We start from the raw sequence: 18,056 nt of genomic DNA on the forward strand, positions 1-18,056 counted from the left end.
TTCCTCCGAATCGTAGGATGCTACGGTTTTCTTTTTTCTCTTTTGTTTTTGGGTTTTCGAGACAGGGTTTCTCTGTGCAACAGTCCTGGCTGTCCTAAAACTCACTTGTAGACCAAGCTGGCCTTGAACGCACAGAAATCCTCCTGCCTCTGCCTCCCAAGTGCTGGGATTAAAGGCATGTGCCACCATCACCCGGCCTCTTAATTTAATTGCCATTAAAGCTTGCATTTACTTATTTCATACTTGTTTTATTTCCAAGTACTGGCAGTTTTGCAAATCTTAGGCAGGGGCTCTACCACTAAGCCACGCCCCAGCCCCTCACTGGGGGATTCTAGGCAGGTGCTCTACCACTGAGCCACACCCCAGCCCCTCACTGGGGGATTCTAAGCAGGTGCTCTACCACTAAGCCACGCCCCAGCCCCTCACTGGGGGATTCTAGGCAGGTGCTCTACCACTGAGCCACACCCCAGCCCCTCACTGGGGGATTCTAAGCAGGTGCTCTACCACTAAGCCACACCTCAGCCCCTCACTGGGGGATTCTAGACATGTGCTCTACAGCTGATTCTAGGAAAGACCTATATTATTAAACTATATCCCAACTCTCTTTTCACCTTTTTTTTTTTTTGCATAATCTCATGTAGCTCAGGCTGATTTCAGACTTGTTGTACAAGAGGATGACCCTAAACTTCTGATCCTCCTTCCTCCTGCCCTGTGACCAGTTACTGGGGTGCCAGGGATCATGCATGCTGGACAGGCATTCTACACACTGAGCTACATTCCAGCCCTCTTGTTATTTCAAGAATAATTTTTTAAAGATTTATTTTGAGCCCAGGTACAGTGGTGCACTCTCAGCACTCAAGAGGTAGGTGCAGCCAGATCTCTGTGAGTTCAAGCCCAGTCTGGTCTACATAGAAATTTCCAGGACAGCCAAGGCTGCATATTGAGATCCTGTCTTAAAAAAACATAAGACCCCCAACCCAACCCAACCCAACCCAACCAAAGATTAATCCTTAGTTTGAAGTGTATGTGCGTGCGTGCGTGTGCGCGCACATGAGCGCAGGTGCCCAGGCAGACCAAAGGTGATGGATACCCCAGAGCTGGAGGCATAGGCAGCCATGAGCTATCCCACCACAGATACTGGGAACTCACGGTAAGATCAACAGAGCCTCTCACTGTGGAGGCATCTCTTCATTACCCTCCTTTACTTTTTATTTTGAGACACAGTTTCTCTAAGTTTCTTTGACCAGCCTTGAACTCAACCTATAGCCCAGGCTAGCCTTGAGCTAGTCCTGCCCAAGTCCTGCCCATAGGGAGGGGGAGGTAGAAGGATGGAATATACAAATGAAAACAAACAGCAAACAACCTCTCTGAAATCTAACAGCCAAGAGCCTGTCTCCTTGGTGATAGTGACTGTCAATTCTTTTTTTATTTTTATTTTTATTTTAATTTTTTGGTTTTTCAAGACAGGGTTTCTGTCTAGCTCTGGCTATCCTGGAACTTGCTCTGTAGACGAGACTGGCCTCGAACTCAGAGATCTTCCTGCCTCTGCCTCCCAAGTTCTAGGATTAAAGGCGTGTGCCACCACCTCCTGGCTATATTTTAATTATTAATTTATTGTGTGTGCCGGCACACACATGCAAGCACCATGGCACCTGTGTGGAGGTCAGGGGACAATTTGCAGGAATTGTATGATGGCTGTTCTTGGTTATCAACTTGACTACATCTGGAGTCAACTAAAACCCCAAAATAGGGCACAGCTGTGAAGGATTTTATATTCTGTGTGTGTGTGGGTGTCTGTGTGTGAGTATGTGCACATGAGTGCAGGTGTCCACAGAGGCCAGAGCCCTGGAGCTCATTGTGAGCTGTCTGCTGTGGGTGCCGGGGTCCAACTGAGGTCCTCTGGAGGAGCAGGATGTGCTCTTAACCACGGATCTGTCCCTCCCATCCCTGTTCAGAAAGTCTTACACTGTTCCAGAAAAATGAAACAAGTCACTCCTTATCCAGGACAAGAAGAACAGTCAAGTCAGCTTCCCCTCCCATACTCCCCTCAAGACCCTTGACAACGTGGGCTGGAGAGACAGCGCAGTGGATAAAAGGCTTGCCGCACAAGTGTGGAACAGGAGCTCTGACCCCCAGAACCCAAGTGGATAAGCCAGCAGGCATGGCAGCCGCCTGTGATCCTAGTCCTCAGGCGGCAGAGACAGATGGAGAACCCCAGGATATAAATGGTCAGCCAGACTAGTTGAGTCACTGAACTCTAGGATCAACTGAGAGAGCCTGCCTCGATGAATAAAGTGGACAGTGATGGAGGGAGACGCCTGATATCAATATTGGGGCCACCACCCCACACACACTTCCACACATACACATATGCACACCACACACACATACACATGAAAAAAAAGACACTAGTAAACCAGAGAGATCATCAAAGATCCCCCTTTTCAAGCTTGAATGTGGGAAAGGAAGTCTCATTCACCCCCAGCCCCACTTCCCGTGCTGGAGCTGAGGAACTAAGAGACCGTTAGTTAGACCGTGAGGAAGTGAGGGGAGGGTGGCTGCTCAGACCCAGGCTTTGGAGACGCCACCTAGCTCTTCAGGGCCCCACAGGACGGGCCTGCAGCACTGTCAGCCTCCGTTCCAACGAAGGCCTTTTGGTGACATCTTGTGAACGAGGACAGAAAGTGCAGCTCCAATCTGCACGGCAGCCAGGCTTTGGGTCCCACCCAAAGATGGACTGGATATGACAACAGGAATCAACTCAGAAAAGGGAGGAAGCAGCCGAGACGGGGAGGATGACACTCCCCAAAGCCAGGTCTATGGTGTCAAAACAGTTGGAGATGTGTCTGCCCCATGAGAGACAGGAAGGAAGCCCTGGGGTATCGCACCACCCTCTCAGGGTGAGAGCTCTTGTCTGTAATCCCAGCACTCTAGCACTTGGGAGGTTGAAGCAGCAGGATTTCAACTCAAGGCTAGCCTGGGCTACATCCTGGGATTCTACTTAGACAACAACATAAACCCATAAGACAGCTTCCAGGGCTGGGGAAACAGTGACTAAGAATGTTGGCTGCTCTTCCAGAGGACCTGGGTTCAGTCCCAGCACCTACCTACAGGATGGCTCACAACCACTGCCATGCTCCAATTCCAGGAGATATGACGCCCTCTTCTGACCTCCAAAGACATCAGACACACACAGGTGCAGACATGTGTGAGCAAAACCTTCACTCTCATTACACACACACACACACACACACACACACACACACACACACACACACACCTACAGGTGGATAGTGACACCCCTAGACAGTCGTGTGGCTGCTGGATTGTGCTCACTGGTGCGGCTTCTGTGCGGTCCTGTCAGCAGCAACAGGGACCAGGGCTCCATTCTGTCACTTGTAGTAGTCTGAAGAATTTCTTTAAAACTTTATTTCCTTTGATTTTTAAAATAAAGAATTATTTTAATTTTATGTATATGAGCATTTTGTCTGCACCTTGGCATGCAAGACCTGCAGGGACCAGAAGAGGGCACCAGATTCTCCAGAACTGGAATTTGAGATGGTTGTGGGTGTGGGTGATGGAAATCGAACCTAGATTCTCAGGAAGAGCAGCCAGGGCTCAGCAAGCACTGAGGAGCCATGAAATTTCTTTAAAAATTATCTTTAAGATTTAGCCGGGTGGTGGTGGCTCCCAGCACTTGGGAGGCAGAGCCAGGTGGATCTCTGTGAATTTGAGGCCAGCCTGGTCTATAGAGCAAGATCCAGTGGGGTGGGGGTGGGAATTATCTTTAAGATTTAAAAAAATCTTTTAGGGACCTTGATTCAGGTAAAACAGGATCCTTGGATGCAGAAAAGAATTTCAGGGTGAGCCATGACAAGCTGATTTGGAGTTTATCAAAAACAGAAAGTGGGTTGGGCTGTAGCTCACTTGGCCGCATGCTTGCCTAGCCCTGGAGCCCTGGGTTCCATCACCAGCACTTTATAAACTGCTATAGTGATGTCTGCAATCCTAGTACCTGGAAAGTGGAGACACGGGGATCAGAAGTTCAAGGCCACCCCAGGCCAACCTTGGATACTTGGGGCATTGTTTCAAAGAAACCAGCTGGGTGTGGTGGCTCACACCCTTAGTCTCAGCCTTCCGGAGGAAGAGGCAGGCAGATCTGAGTTCAGAGGCCATCTGTCTAGAAGGATAGATAGTGAGACACTCTTGAAACAAAGAGAAAAAAAGGAAGTCACCAAAGTAAATAAACCAAAATAAGAATGTGGATGTGGGCTTAATTATTTTGTTTTGCTGTTGTCTTTGGATTTTTGGTTTTTGGTTTTTTTCAAGACAGGATTTCTCTGGGTAGCTGTCCTAGAACTCGCTCTGTAGAATAGGCTGGTCTTAAACTCATAGAGCCCGGCCTGCCTCTGCCTCACAAATGCTGGGATTAAAGGTGTGTGCCATAATGCCCAGCTGGCTTAATTTTTTAAGTTTATTTATTTTTTTCTTTTTTTTTTTTTAGATTTATTATTTATTTATTATGTACACAGCATGTATGACTGCAGGCCAGAAGAGGGCACCAGATCTCGTTACAGATGGTTGTGAGCCACCATGTGGTTGCTGGGAATTGAACTCAGGACCTCTGGAAGAGCAGTCAGTGCTCTTAACCTCTGAGCCATCTTTCCAGCCCAAGTTTATTTATTTTTGTGTGTTTGGCTTTGACTTGCATGAATGTATGTCCACCATGTACGTACCTACAGAGGTCAGAAGAGGGTATCAGATCCTCTGGGACTGGAGCTAAAAAGACAGTCGTGAGCCACCATGTGAGTGCTGGGAATTGAACCTGGCTCCTCTTAACCTCTCCAGTCAGGCCAACTCTCCAGCTCATCGGTATGGGCTTCTTAAAGATTGGTGGTTAAGTGTCCCTTTTCTGAAAAGGGAGTAGAGATAGAGGAAGGGGTATCCCCTAAAAACCCAATAAGTAATAAAATTCCAAAAGCTACCAAAATCCTACACAGTCACCACGAAGACACTTAGCTACTTTCTATCTGTGCCCTGGTTCTGTGGGTGCCCAAGGCCATGCTGGGCACTAAATGACACTCAGGGATGTGAATGGACCTGTTCATCCCAGCATTGTTCATACACCATGATGCTACCTGGGGCAGGTATAGAAATGGGCCTTCACAACATACTCAAGGTGGCTAGGCAGGTACCAAGACACCAAGACAAGGCTTTGTATCCCTTTTGTCTTAGGGATACAAAGCTCCTCCCTATACCTAGTGTTCCCCCAAAACCTCTGCCCACAGCACCCCAGCAGCTGAGGACAGAGAATCTTTCTAGTCTGTACTCAAGTAGAGGAGCAAACTGTAAGTCCCTCCTTCAAAAGAGAACATGGGGCTGGCAAGATGCTCAGAGGGCAAAGAGATTGCCACGCAAGTGCGAGGACCCGAGTTCAAGTCCCCAGATCTCACAAAAAAAGGTCAGTTGGTCATGCAGCTTTTCAGTAGTCCCAGCATCCAAAAGGCAGAGGCAGGGATTCCTGGAGCTGGCAGCTGGACCAGACGAACTACAAGCTGTGGGCCCAGTGAGTCTCTTGCTTCAGTCTATAAGGTGGAAAGCAACCAAAGAAGACACCAAAGGTCATCATCCTCAAGCCTCCACATGTATGTGAACACTTATGCCCTGACATGTGCATACAACACATGCAACAAACACACCTGCACTCCATGTATGTGCACACAAAATGCATACTTTGAGAATAATTATCTATACTTCCCAAGAAAAAACACTCTGGCCTCTGCAAGCACCAGACACATACTTGGTATACACACACACACACACACACACACACACACACACACACACACAGACAAAACACATACATAAAAAATAAACAAGCTGTTGGGGGTGACGACACATGCCTTTAATCCCAGATAGAGGCAGAAGCTCTGTGAGCTTGAGGCCAGCCTGGTCTACATATCACTAGGACTATTTAGAGAGACTGTCTAAAAAATAGAAAGCAACAGGTGAAATAAATTAGTTTATTAACCATTATATATAAAATATTTCAACATATAAACAATGGATCAATCTAATGCTGGTACCTGTCACCAGGGTATTCCAGACACACTCTTCCCCAACAATGTCACGGCCAGCTGGCAGCAGAAGTGGTCAGGACACACGGGTGACACCCGAGCGACGGTGTGTGTGTGGCCTGCACCCTGCGGCCCATCTCACTGCTCCCCCTCTGAGTTTCTGCTCCTCACAGAGCCCGAGGAGCCCGATCTCTGCCCGACACTGTGGTGCTTCGGCATGAGAAGCTTCTATTTCAACCCCGGAAGTTCTGAGATGGCTCCCATTTCCTGATGTTCTTCTTGGGAGTTAAAACCAGGAGGCAGAGGCAGGTGAATCTCCAAGTTCAAGGCCAGCCTGGTTTACAGAGTGAGTTCCAGGACAGCTGGAGTTATATAGTGAGACCCTGTCTCAAAGAGAAAACCTGAACCCAGGCATGAGGAGTCATGGCTGCTTACGTCAACTGTGGAGATAGAACTGTGGGCCGAGTGCACACCCTCGTCCACAGCAGCCCAGCCCGAGGTCAGAACCAGTGTTCTTGGGGGCCATGAGGGACTATGTCCCACTGGCCCCTCATTACAAAAGCCACATAGGGAAGAATGCAGACCCATCAGCTCTCTTCTGTTACAGGACAGAATTTTCCAGAACACCAAGTCCTGAAACGGTTTAACACCGGCCAAAGCCACTGCTAATGAGGTTTGCACAGGTCCTCAGCTCCTGAACTCAGCAGTGCTATGGTAGGTAACCTACCCCACCTCAGAGCTGCTGAACAGCCTCATTTACTTTGTTAAATAATTTGTGCATCTAGTGTGTGTATATATACATATGGGTGCACCTGGGTGTGTGAAGCCACAGGTTAATCTGCAATGTCCGTCCTCAGGAAGGGTCCACTTTGTTTTTCGAGGTGGTGTCTCTCTGGTCTGGAACTCTCCAATTAGGCTAGGCTGCTGGTCAGAGCTCCAGGGATCTTCCTGTCTCCAGCTCCCAGTTCAGAGATTACAAGTGTGCACCAATCACATCTGGCTTTTTTTTTTTTTTTTTTTTTTGGTTTTTTTGAGACAGGGTTTCTCTGTGTAGCTTTGCGCCTTTCCTGGAGCTCACTTGGTAGCCCAGGCTGGCCTCGAACTCACAAAGATCCGCCTGCCTCTGCCTCCCGAGTGCTGGGATTAAAGGCATGCGCCACCACGCCCGGCTCTTTTTTTTTTTTTTTTTTAAAGATTTATTTATTATATACACAGAAGAGGGCACCAGATCTCATTACAGATGGTTGTGAGCCACCATGTGGGTGCTGGGAATTGAACTCAGGGCCTCTGGAAGAACAGTCAGGGCTCTTAACCTCTGAGCCATCTCTCCAGCTCCACGTCTGGCTTTTTAAAACATGGACTATTGAAGGTTGGGGATTTAGCTCAGTGGTAGAGCACTTGCCTAGAAGGTCCTCAGCTCTGGGGGAAAAAAAAAAACAGACTCTGGCCAGGCGGTGGTGGTGCAGGCATTTAATCCCAGCACTCGGGATTTCCAGGAAAGGCGCAAAGCTACACAGAGAAGAAACCCTGTCTGGAAACCCCCGGCCCCACTCAAAAACAAAAACAAAAAACAACATGGGCCCTGGAATAAACCAGGTCCTCATCTTGTGAGGCAAGCACTTAACACACTGAGCCATCCCTGCCCTAACTTGAACAGTCAATGGGAGACTTTTCCATGAAGACTCAGTCTACCAGGAGAGTCAGGAAAGCACTGGAGGCCACATCACCAAGGTTAAAACCCAAGAGGAAGGAGCTGGTGTGAGGCCCAGACAGGAGCCTCGCCATCACTTCACCGTCCACCTGAAGAGAAGAGAAAGAAGCAATGGGTGAGCACACATGTCGGAACTGCCTAGACAGAAGGGATCGGTCATGAAAAAGGGCCTTCAGGGATACTCGGGACATTCTAGAAACAGCTTTGTGGCCAGGCCTGGCCTTTCTTAGGGAAGCACACCACTAAAGTCTCACATGTCATTTAGACTGGTACCTGAGTTGCTGGGCCAACCAGCTGATTCCCGATGGCTTCTGCTCAGGAGCTCTGGATGCTGAAGGCCTAGAGAGAAAGTCAGATGTGTATTTATTAGACCTTCTTACCCACATCAAGAAATTCCACCTATGTCTATGTAGTTAGATGGTTGGGCTTGAGAAAGTCAAGTGTAATTACAAAGTAACTTAGCTCTTCTCTGACCTCCATATATATGTATACATGCTGTACTGTGTGTATCCTCTTATTCCCCATAAAAGATTAAAAACCAAAAGGTAACTCATGGGGCTGGCAGACAGCCCAGGAGAGCGCTTGCTACACAAATCTGAGGACTTGTTGAATTCCCAGCACCCAGGTAAAAGCCAGATGCCAGTGTGTCCGAAATCCCAGGAATCCTACAGGGATATGGGGTCGGGGTGGAGGCAGGAGCCTCCAGGGAAGCTCTCTCAAGTCAGCTGGCACACCCCACAGCAAACAAGAGGCCTTGTGTCAAACAAGGTAGGAATCAAGGACCAATATCCATGCACATGGGGTGGGTGACTCTCACACACACAAACACACACAGTAAGTTATGTGTTAAGATAGAAGTTTCTACTTCTTATTAAAGTGGCAATAAGGATGTTCTGTGCCCTTTTCCACAAGACATGCCAATGTCCTAACCTAACCCCTAGCACCCAGGAGGGACCTCATTTAGAGACAAGTTTTCACTGAGATGACCAAACTGAGCATCAGTCATACAACTGATCTGCCCTAACAGCGGAAGCAAGAGGCAGACAGGCTCTAGGAAAAACCACACCAAGACGAAGGCAGAGATGGGAAAAACGTGCCCACGAAGCCAGGCTCACCAGGGAGCACCAGGCAAGCCAGAAACTGTGAGAAGCTGGGAGAGCAAGTTGTGCCTCTCAGAAGGAGTCAGCCAGCTGCCAACTCCGCTCTTGGCCCACGAGACTAAACCCCCGATGCTGGCGTCCCCAGTGTGGGGCAGCTGCAGGACTAACTTCCCGGAGCCTGGGCTCACTCACCTCCCCCGGCTGGTGGCGCTGCTCTCAGTTTGGCAGCTGTGGTCCAGAGGATGCCTGTGCTGAATGCAGAAGTTGCCATAGCACTGTGCACAAGCCAGCGGCAGCATCTCCTTCTTCTTGCATCCCTCTTTCGAGCATCGGTGTGTGAAAACCTGCAAGAACAAAGTCACTTCTGTGAGCAGCATGTCACCAGTTCAGCTCAAACTGGCCCTGGCAGCTGGGCCAGGTGGCACAGGCCCAGATTCTAAGTACTCAAAGAGGCTGAGTTAGGGGAGAACTGACTCCATGTGTGTGCCATGGAGACACACACATACACACACTCACACAGAGCCTCTGGTTGTGGCTTAGCAGTAGATTCATTCCCCAACACGGCCCAATAAAAACAAAAGCAACAGAAACCACCACCTGAAGCTGGGAGATGACTTGGTGGGTGAGAGAACCTGTAAAGGCCTACACATCAAGGTCAGACCTCCAGCACCCATGTAAAAAGCTGCGCACAGCTACACACATGCCCGCAAACCTAGCCCTGTGGGGGACAGGGGGTGGTGACTGAAGCTTGCAGGTTGTCAGCCTAGCTCCAGGTTCAACAAGAAACCCTCATAGGGGATGAGGCAGAGATGACAGAGCAGGCCAGGAGACATTCTCTGGCCTCCACACATGTATGCAAGGGCATGCATACACACAAATATACATGTGCACACACAAACCAAAATGAAAATTTTATGTATTGCTTTTAAAGACTGGGTCTCACTATGTAGCCTTGGCTAGCCAGGAGCTTGCTATGTATCATGCTGGCCTTTACTCATCTCCCAATTGCTGGAAATAAAGGCACACACTACATCTGGCTTTTTAAAAGGTAAAATAAAAAGCTAACAGGTCCTGGTCACTCAGAATGAGGATGCCAAGTTCTGTTTAGACAGGTTTTGCCAGGTTAGAGGCAAACACTGACTATGTAGTCAGCAGCAGCAGCAGCAGCAGCAGCAGCAGCAGCAGCAGCAGCAGCAGCAGTGTGTGTGTGTGTGTGTGTGTGTGTGTGTGTGTGCGCGCGCGCGCGTGCGCGCGCGCATACACGTTAGCCCTAACCCAAGTCTCACCTTTTGGTTCCTCCCAGGGTGAAAGGTGCAATCTCTGTCCATGTGCTCTCCAACCACCACATCTGGGATCTCACCTCTTTTCACAGGGATGGGGACATTGCAGAGGGGACACACGGGCACCTGCACATCCTGAAAGAATGAACATAGGATGACACCAGCACTCACACTCAAATGTCACACACACACAGTAAAATGTGTTTACAAGCGGGAGCACACTGGCGAGGACAAGAACTATGGGGACAGGACCGTATACAAGGTAACGGTAAACCACCCAAGGTTGTCTAGTGGGATTCAGACACAAAAAGGCCACCACCAGCTTTGGAGGGCCCTCAAGAGAGGAAGCTGGTGAGATGGGGGTGGGGGGACCTCACATGGCCATGGGAGAGGACCCACCTGACCCCTCAGAGCCAGGTGATGGGTGGAAACTGGCAGGAAGGATCCCAGCAGTCACTCTGGGGCTGCCTCTCTGATTTCAGTGGCTTTACCAACAGGACGAGATGCCCTCGGCAGTGGAGGGGCTGTACCCCAGTGCTGAGTGCCAGCCAGAGACTGAGGGTGCTCTGGAGGGTGTGGAGGCAAAACTCTAAGCCAGGACCACTGAGGGAGGGATCCATGCCAGAGGGGATGGGACGGCTGACATCAGATGGAAACAGGGGTCACAGGCTTCTGTGCCCTGCTGTCTGCAGGAGGGCTGCCTCAGTTGGCTGATGTGCCCACCAAGAAACAAAGCATTCCTATGTGATCTCCAGACATTTCTCACCATGGGCACAAGGAAAGGTCCAGATGACACACAAACAGCTTGCCACCTAGTCATCAGTGCCTGGTAAACAGGAACGTGAGTCACTGACCCTACCCACCCTCATGACTTGGCTGGACTGTGCCCAGCTCTGGTTAAGGCATGTGATAAAGTCACCTACTGTCCATATGCCACCAGGGGAAGCGGCAGAGTTCACTGACATGACCTGTGAGTCACCTCTGGGACAGAGTGAGCCCATGGACTCAAGGGACCTCCCAGTGTCTGGTGGACAGTGTGCAATCTCCTAGAACCTCCTGCCACAATGACCTGAAGGAACAAGAAACTATGACACCTGCTCCCTACACCAAGTGTGTGAAGGTGAAGGACCACTGTGAAGGCTGGAATGTGGGGCACACAATGAAGGTGCACTTTTAGGGCTGGGAGACAGTCCAGTTGGCAAAGATACCCATGCAAGCACCAGGACCTGAGTTCTAACCCCAGCACCACCTGAAAGCCAGGTTTGATGGAACACGCTGGTAAACCCAACACTTCGGAGGTGGAGACACGGGGACCCTGGGGCTTGCGAGCCAGCTGGCCTAACCTACGTGGTGAACTCCAGGCAGCGAGTGACTATCTCAGAAAACAAGGGATGGCACCTGAGGTTGTCCTCTACTCGTCCCTCATACACAGCACAATTCAGCTGAGAGCAAGCAGACTTCCCCGTGGGTCTCGGGGCTCACAGCCTACAGCCACAGTCCATTTACTGAGCTAGCTCAGTCCTGGCTTCCACACAAACACACTATCTGGAGACAGCACCCCTGCATGGAGCATAGGCTGCAGAGGCAATCATGGGCTCTTCTGACTTCCTGACTGTCTCAGAAGACTGCTTCCGCTGACCCTCTGCACCTACCAGGAACAGCTCAGAGCACCAATATTCCAGCATCTATGTGAGCACTGCCACACAATCTTGTAGCATGCAGAGACACTAAAAACTGGTCATCTCAGGCTGGCCTTGAACTCAGAGATCCTCCTGTCTCTTCTGCCTCCAGAGTGCTGGGATTAAAGGCATATGTCATTATGCTCAGTCCCCAGGGACTTTAACTGTTTAGAAACCCTCAGGGAAGGAAGGGACCTGGTGAGCTCCTCTGTTCTGGTGCTCTATAGTGCTGACTTTGATAGTTGTAAGAATCCAAATATGATAAAATGACATAGAAGTGTATCTCTACTCTGTACTGCAAAAATGGCCTGCTTTTAGTATTGTATTATAGGTACGTCAGATGTGACCACTGGAGGAAATGGATGAAGGATGCCCTGATTCTCATTGTAACTTCCTAAAAATTTAAAATTACTTCAAAATAAAAAATAAATAAGTTTAAAAAATTGCTCATCTCCCCCCTGCCGGGCGGTGGTGGCGCACGCCTTTAATCCCAGCACTCGGGAGGCAGAGCCAGGCGGATCTCTGTGAGTTCGAGGCCAGCCTGGGCTACCAAGTGAGCTCCAGGAAAGGCGCAAAGCTACGCAGAGAAACCCTGTCTCGAAAAACCAAAAAAAAAAAAAAATTGCTCATCTCCCTCCACAGTTGTTTTTTCCTTTAGACGCCCAGCCTAAGAGGGCTGGGGAGACAGCTCAGAGACCCGACTTCAAACCCCAGGACCCATGTAAGAGCCAGGTGCTTGCATTTAATTTTGTTGTGTTGTTTGTTTTCGAGACAGGATTTCTCTGTGTATTCTTTACTGTCCTTGAATTTGCTCTGTAGACCCGACTGGCCTTGAACTCAGAGATCCGACTGCCTCAGCCTATCAGCTATCAGTGACATCATGTGCTATCAATATGCCCAGCTGACAGTATGCATTTGTAATTTCAATGCTGGCAAGGCAGAGACTGGAAGATCTTGGGGCTTGCTGGCCAGATTCAGTAAGAGACCTTGTTTCAAAAAATGTGCCAGATCTGGATTTTTAAATACAGGTTAAGCATCCTCAATCCAAAAATCCCAGATCCAAATACACGCAAGTCCAAGCTTTTTGACTTCCAACATGTTACAAATGGAAAAATCTCATATCTGATCTTGTGTGACAGTTAAAATGCAGACACACTGAAAATACCATGTAAAATCATCTTCAGATGGTGTGCATAAAAAAAAATATCTGAGACATGAGTAAACAGAATCCTATCCCAAAGACATGGAATTGTATGTGCATGTGTGCCATGTTTGTGTGTGTGTTTCAAATCTGAAAAGAAAAAATAAAAAACCTGAAACTGTGGAGGGTGGGTTGGGAGGAAAGGCTGGGGGGTGGGAGGAAGGACAGGGGAATCTGAGGTTGATATGTAAAATGAATAGAAAAATCTCTTAATAAAAATAAATAAATAGAAATAAGTAAAAACAAATAAATTAAAAAAAAAATGTGGAAAGCAGCTGGGTGTGGTAGCACACACCTTTAATCCCAGCACTAAGGAGACAGACAGTTTCTGTGAGTTTAGGGCCTTCCTGATTGACAAAGCAAATTCGAAGCCATCAGAGCTACAACGTGAGACCCTGTCTCAAAACACCAAACTAAACAAATAAGTAAACGATAAAATAAATAAATAAAACTCACTAATATAAGCAGCTCTGTGGCTGGCATCCACTGTACTGACGGTACACTATACTGCTAAGCTGTCAATGAGTTCACTGAGAAGCTAGCTCTGGAAGCCATGCTGCAACCCATCCCTACCCCATTGAAACCCGATCCTGTTTGTCTCAAAGTGTCCTCCAAGACACCTTGGCTGGGGGTGGGTCAGTCAGTCCCCTGACTCTGTGACAGGGAGAAGAGAACAATGAGTGATGCAGACCGAGAATAAAAGCACCATGTCGTGGAGAAGAGCTAGAAGGGAAAGCACTTCCAACAGAGGGACCGTTGCTCACCCTGTGATAACAAAGTGCCTGCCGTGGGAACTCCAGCTGACTCCCTCACCCTGTGATAACAAAGTGCCTGCCGTGGGAACTCCAGCTGACTCCCTCGACCTCCCCAGTCTGTTTCTGCTGGACGTTCGAGTGCCCCACTGGAGGATGTTTTACTATTCACCCACCCATCCATCCATCTCCCCTTCTTCCAGCTCTGGCTCACTACCTCCTCTTTTACCTTGGCCGGCTATACACTTAATAAACCCACTCATTCCAATCTCAAAGCATGGCTGACATAGACCATCCTCTGGCCTGCACAGAACAACTGGACAGAACAGCTGTGGTGCATGCAGTCTAGACTCCAGGATGATGAGTTACCTTCTTGAATGCACAGGGACACTTATGACCCCAATAGGAAAAATGGTCTTTACAGAAATCTTCTTTACATGCGTCACATGTTATTGGCAAAAAATCTAAAAAACAAAAATCAAGCAAAACAGTAAATCATCTGAAAGACTGGAACCAAAGAATTATATACCACTCAAAGCAGGAACGTATCTACATTAGACTATTCATTCCTTTAAGAGAGATTTAAAAAAGAAAAAAAAGAAATTGAGACAGGGGTCTTATTTAGTCCAGGCTGGCCCAGAACTCATAGGTAGCTTAGGAGGACATTGAATGTCGTTTCTCCTGCCTGCGACTTTCCCGTGCTGGGATTACAGGCACGAGCCACCACACTGGTTTTATGTGGTGCTGGGATGGAATCCAGAGCTTCATACATGCTCGGTAAAGCACTGTTCCAACTGAGCCACAACCCCAATCCCAAAGCTAGAGATGTAGTAAGGCCAAGAGATGCCCAAGGACCCACAAAGACAAAGCTACCTTCAACACAGATTCCATCTCTGTGGTGCCAATCATCCAAGCTGTATACTGTGTCTGCATAGCCCTGGTGGCCTCACCTGGCCTTAGGTGGATGTTAAACTGCATGCAGACCCCATGTCCTGTACTGGAGTCCTCATGCTGAGAAGCCAGGAACTAGGACAGAGGCCAACTAGTTAGTTAATGATGTAATTAATAGCCAGATGTCCCTCACAAATGGCCGGTGAAATACTGTCTCCTAGAAGGAGCCCTTGAAAGGTCTTACCCAGTTGCCTGCAAGTCGGTTCTGAGCAGTGCTTCCCCAAGTCAGGAAACTCCATTGTGAACACAGCGTCCAAAACACAGGTATTTAAGATTCACCTGTGGGAATTAGAATGAGGCCCCAAGTTAGTCACCAGGACCTGTAACCTGTGGCCAATGAGCATGAAGAGACTCCCTCTGTGGGGAGCATGGGATGTCCAAATCATCCTGGGGCCAAGTCACAAATCCTCAAGATTTCAGCAGAGAGGCAACTGGGAGTTTCTTCATAAACACCAAGTCCCAGCCCAAGAGCCAAACCCTTACTGTCTAGTCCCTTCAGGTCCTAGTTTACAAAGCCCGTCCTAACCACGGGGTTTCCAGGAAAGCCACATTTCAAAGCATCCTGAGATTCCCAGGCCAGGCTAGGTGGTGCAGACCTGTCACTCCAACCACTCTAAAGGCTGGGCCTGGAGAATCACACAAACTCTAGGCCAGCCTGGACAGCTCTGGGAGACCTTCTTGGTGCTGTGATAAAATACCCTGACAAAAAGCAACTTCGGGAAGAAAGGGTTTGTTTTCGCTCAGTTCCAGGTTTATGGTCCCATCACTGTAAGGAAGCCTGGGTGGCAGGGACCTGCAACAGTCACATCACATCCACAGTCAAGAACAGAGAGGAATGAATGAATAAATGCTAGCAGCACACATGCTTGGGCACAACTCCATGTCTCCACTCCCATAGAGTTCAGGCCCTCCTGCCTAGGGACTGGTGCCACACATAGTATACTGGGTCTTCCCAAATAATTAACTTGACAACACCCACACCCCAGCCCAAGACATGCTCACTGGCCAACCCAATGTGGACACCCAATCCTCCATTGAGACTTTCTTCTCAGGCGCTTCTAGGCTATGTTGGGTTGACAATTAAAGCTAATCATCACTCCCCATTGAAAACACAAAAAAGCCGGGGTTCTTTTTTTTGTTTGTTTGTTTTTTGTTTTTTGAGACAGGGTTTCTCTGTGTAGCTTTGTGCCTTTCCTGGAACTCACTTGGTAGCCCAGGCTGGCCTGGAACTCACAGAGATCTGCCTGCCCCTGCCTCCCGAGTGCTGAGATTAAAGACGTGAGCCACCACCGCCCAGCAGATCATCCTATTTCAAAGAGAAACCCTGTCTCAGGGCAGGGGGGGGGGGAGGGAGGAAGGGAAGGGTGGATGGCTTCTGAGGAATGACATCTGAGGTTATTAGCTTTATAAAAGAATGTCTGGCCAGCATGTGGGAAGGGGAAGTTCTGAGTCCAATCCCCAACTCTGGCAAGAACAAAACAAATGTGGTGAGAATGAGAAGTGCTTTCCATACTCAACTCATAGCTGCCCCTGAAACTGCTTGGATTTCAGTTGCAATTTCATCTCCCCAGTACACTTGTTGACATCAACAGAGTCTGTTCCCAGGTGCCAAATGACATTAGTTGACTACATTCCCCAGTGGAGTCTGTCCCTTGCCTCTTACTCCCTTATGCATTGAATGGTACTCTGTGCTCACTACTTAATGGTATCAGGCCAGAGCTGATCAGGGAAGGAGGCACAAGCCCTTAATTAAACCACAAGAAACAGACGACTAGAAAGACTGGCATCCTGGAGACGGACCAGACTTAAGTCCAAGTCTCCTCTATGTCCTGTCATCCATCAAATGGCTCAAAACTCCTGCACTTTCCAGTGTTCAAGTCCCCCAAAGACCTTCTTAATGTCTTTCTATCACTTCTCTTCTCCACTGGGAACTTCTAATCTAGAACCTGGGAACTTCTAATCTAGAACCTAGCTTGAACTCTCTGGCCTCAGTAAACATCTATTTGCCTTGCAAGGACCAATCTGCAGTGTCACTTTCTCAAACACCATCCCGACCACCTGCCAGCCTCCACCAGCCCTCGTCTCTTCCCTTCCTGGTGCATTTAACTGCTAACTGCTGGTTCTCATTCCTGTTGGCTAGAAAATCTTTTGGCATCATACACAACAAAATCCACATTATGAAATGTACTTATTCAAAGCTACCAGAGCCAGGCGGCGGTGAGGCACGCCTTTAATCCCAGCACTCTTTAATCCCAGCACTCAGGAGGCAGAGCCAGGTGGATCTCTGTGAGTTCGAGGCCAGCCTGGGCTACCAAGTGAGTTCCCGGAAAGGCGAAAAGCTACACACAGAAACCCTGTCTCAAAAAGCCAATAATAATAATCATCATCATTATCATCATCATCATCACCCCAGCACTCGGGAGACAGAGCCAGGTGGATCTCTATGAGTTCGAGGCCAGCCTAGTCTACAGGACAGGCACCAAAACTACACAGGGAAATCCTGTCTCAACAAACAAACAAACAAAGCTACCAGAACTTGATACTATTCCCAAATGACCATCGGTTGATTCTTTTCTTTCTAGGGGGAGGGCAGTCTATATTATGTGGCCCTGGCTGTCCTGTAACTCACTTTGTGGACCACGCTGACCATCAACTCAAAAGATCTGCCTGCCTCTGCCTCCGGGAGCGCTAGAATTAAAGGTGTGAACCACCGTGCCCGACCGGTACATTGTTTCTTGAGAAAAAGTCTTCATTACTTAGCTCAGGCTAGCCTGGAACTTGCGATCTAATAATGGCCCAACTTCCCCAGTGCAGAGACTACAGGCCTGCATCACCACACCTGGCCCACGACACCAGCTCAGGACAGTTGACCTGGGAATCTAAGATGTCACTGCGCTGAGACGCTAAGTTCTTGCTGCCCTGGCCCGGGAAGCCACAGCGCGGAGACGCCAGGCCCTGGTTCACCAGCTCCTGTGACCCCCCTCCTCAGCAGCACCTGTGACCCCGGTTCAGCGCGACCCACAAAGACACACAGGTACCTGTCCGGGGTAGTAGATGGAGACGGCGGCGGAAACAGGAAAGCGGGGTCCTTCGTGGTCAGCCCGGCGCCACCACAGTAGGAACCGCGGGCCCAATCTCCGCGTGCCACCCGACTTCTCGCAAGTCCGGAAAGCGTAGCATCGCACCCGCGGCAGCCGGGGCCATTTATCCTCAGTCAACAGATACAGAGTCATGCATCCTGGGCGTTCCCGGCGCGCCCCGATGACGCCATGCTAATGCCAACCAATCCCGTAGCACCTAGGCTA

At 49.0% G+C, this 18,056-nt stretch overlaps 1 protein-coding gene across 1 annotated transcript; it reads right to left on the reverse strand.

The window, feature by feature from the left end:
- Nucleotides 1-6,009: 6,009 nt before the first annotated feature.
- Zfand2a (zinc finger AN1-type containing 2A) lies at nucleotides 6,010-18,005 on the reverse strand. The gene is made up of 7 exons (XM_006991104.4): nucleotides 17,790-18,005; nucleotides 14,936-15,030; nucleotides 14,170-14,264; nucleotides 10,175-10,303; nucleotides 9,081-9,232; nucleotides 8,062-8,127; nucleotides 6,010-7,877 (listed from the first exon to the last, which is right to left on the reverse strand). The coding sequence occupies exons 2-7, from the start codon at nucleotides 14,988-14,990 to the stop codon at nucleotides 7,862-7,864; spliced, it is 513 nt and encodes a 170-aa protein (XP_006991166.1). The 5' UTR covers nucleotides 14,991-15,030; nucleotides 17,790-18,005; the 3' UTR covers nucleotides 6,010-7,861.
- Nucleotides 18,006-18,056: the final 51 nt, after the last annotated feature.

Source organism: Peromyscus maniculatus, chromosome 23, assembly GCF_049852395.1.
Source record: "Peromyscus maniculatus bairdii isolate BWxNUB_F1_BW_parent chromosome 23, HU_Pman_BW_mat_3.1, whole genome shotgun sequence".
In the NCBI taxonomy this organism is placed as follows: Eukaryota; Metazoa; Chordata; class Mammalia; order Rodentia; family Cricetidae; genus Peromyscus; species Peromyscus maniculatus.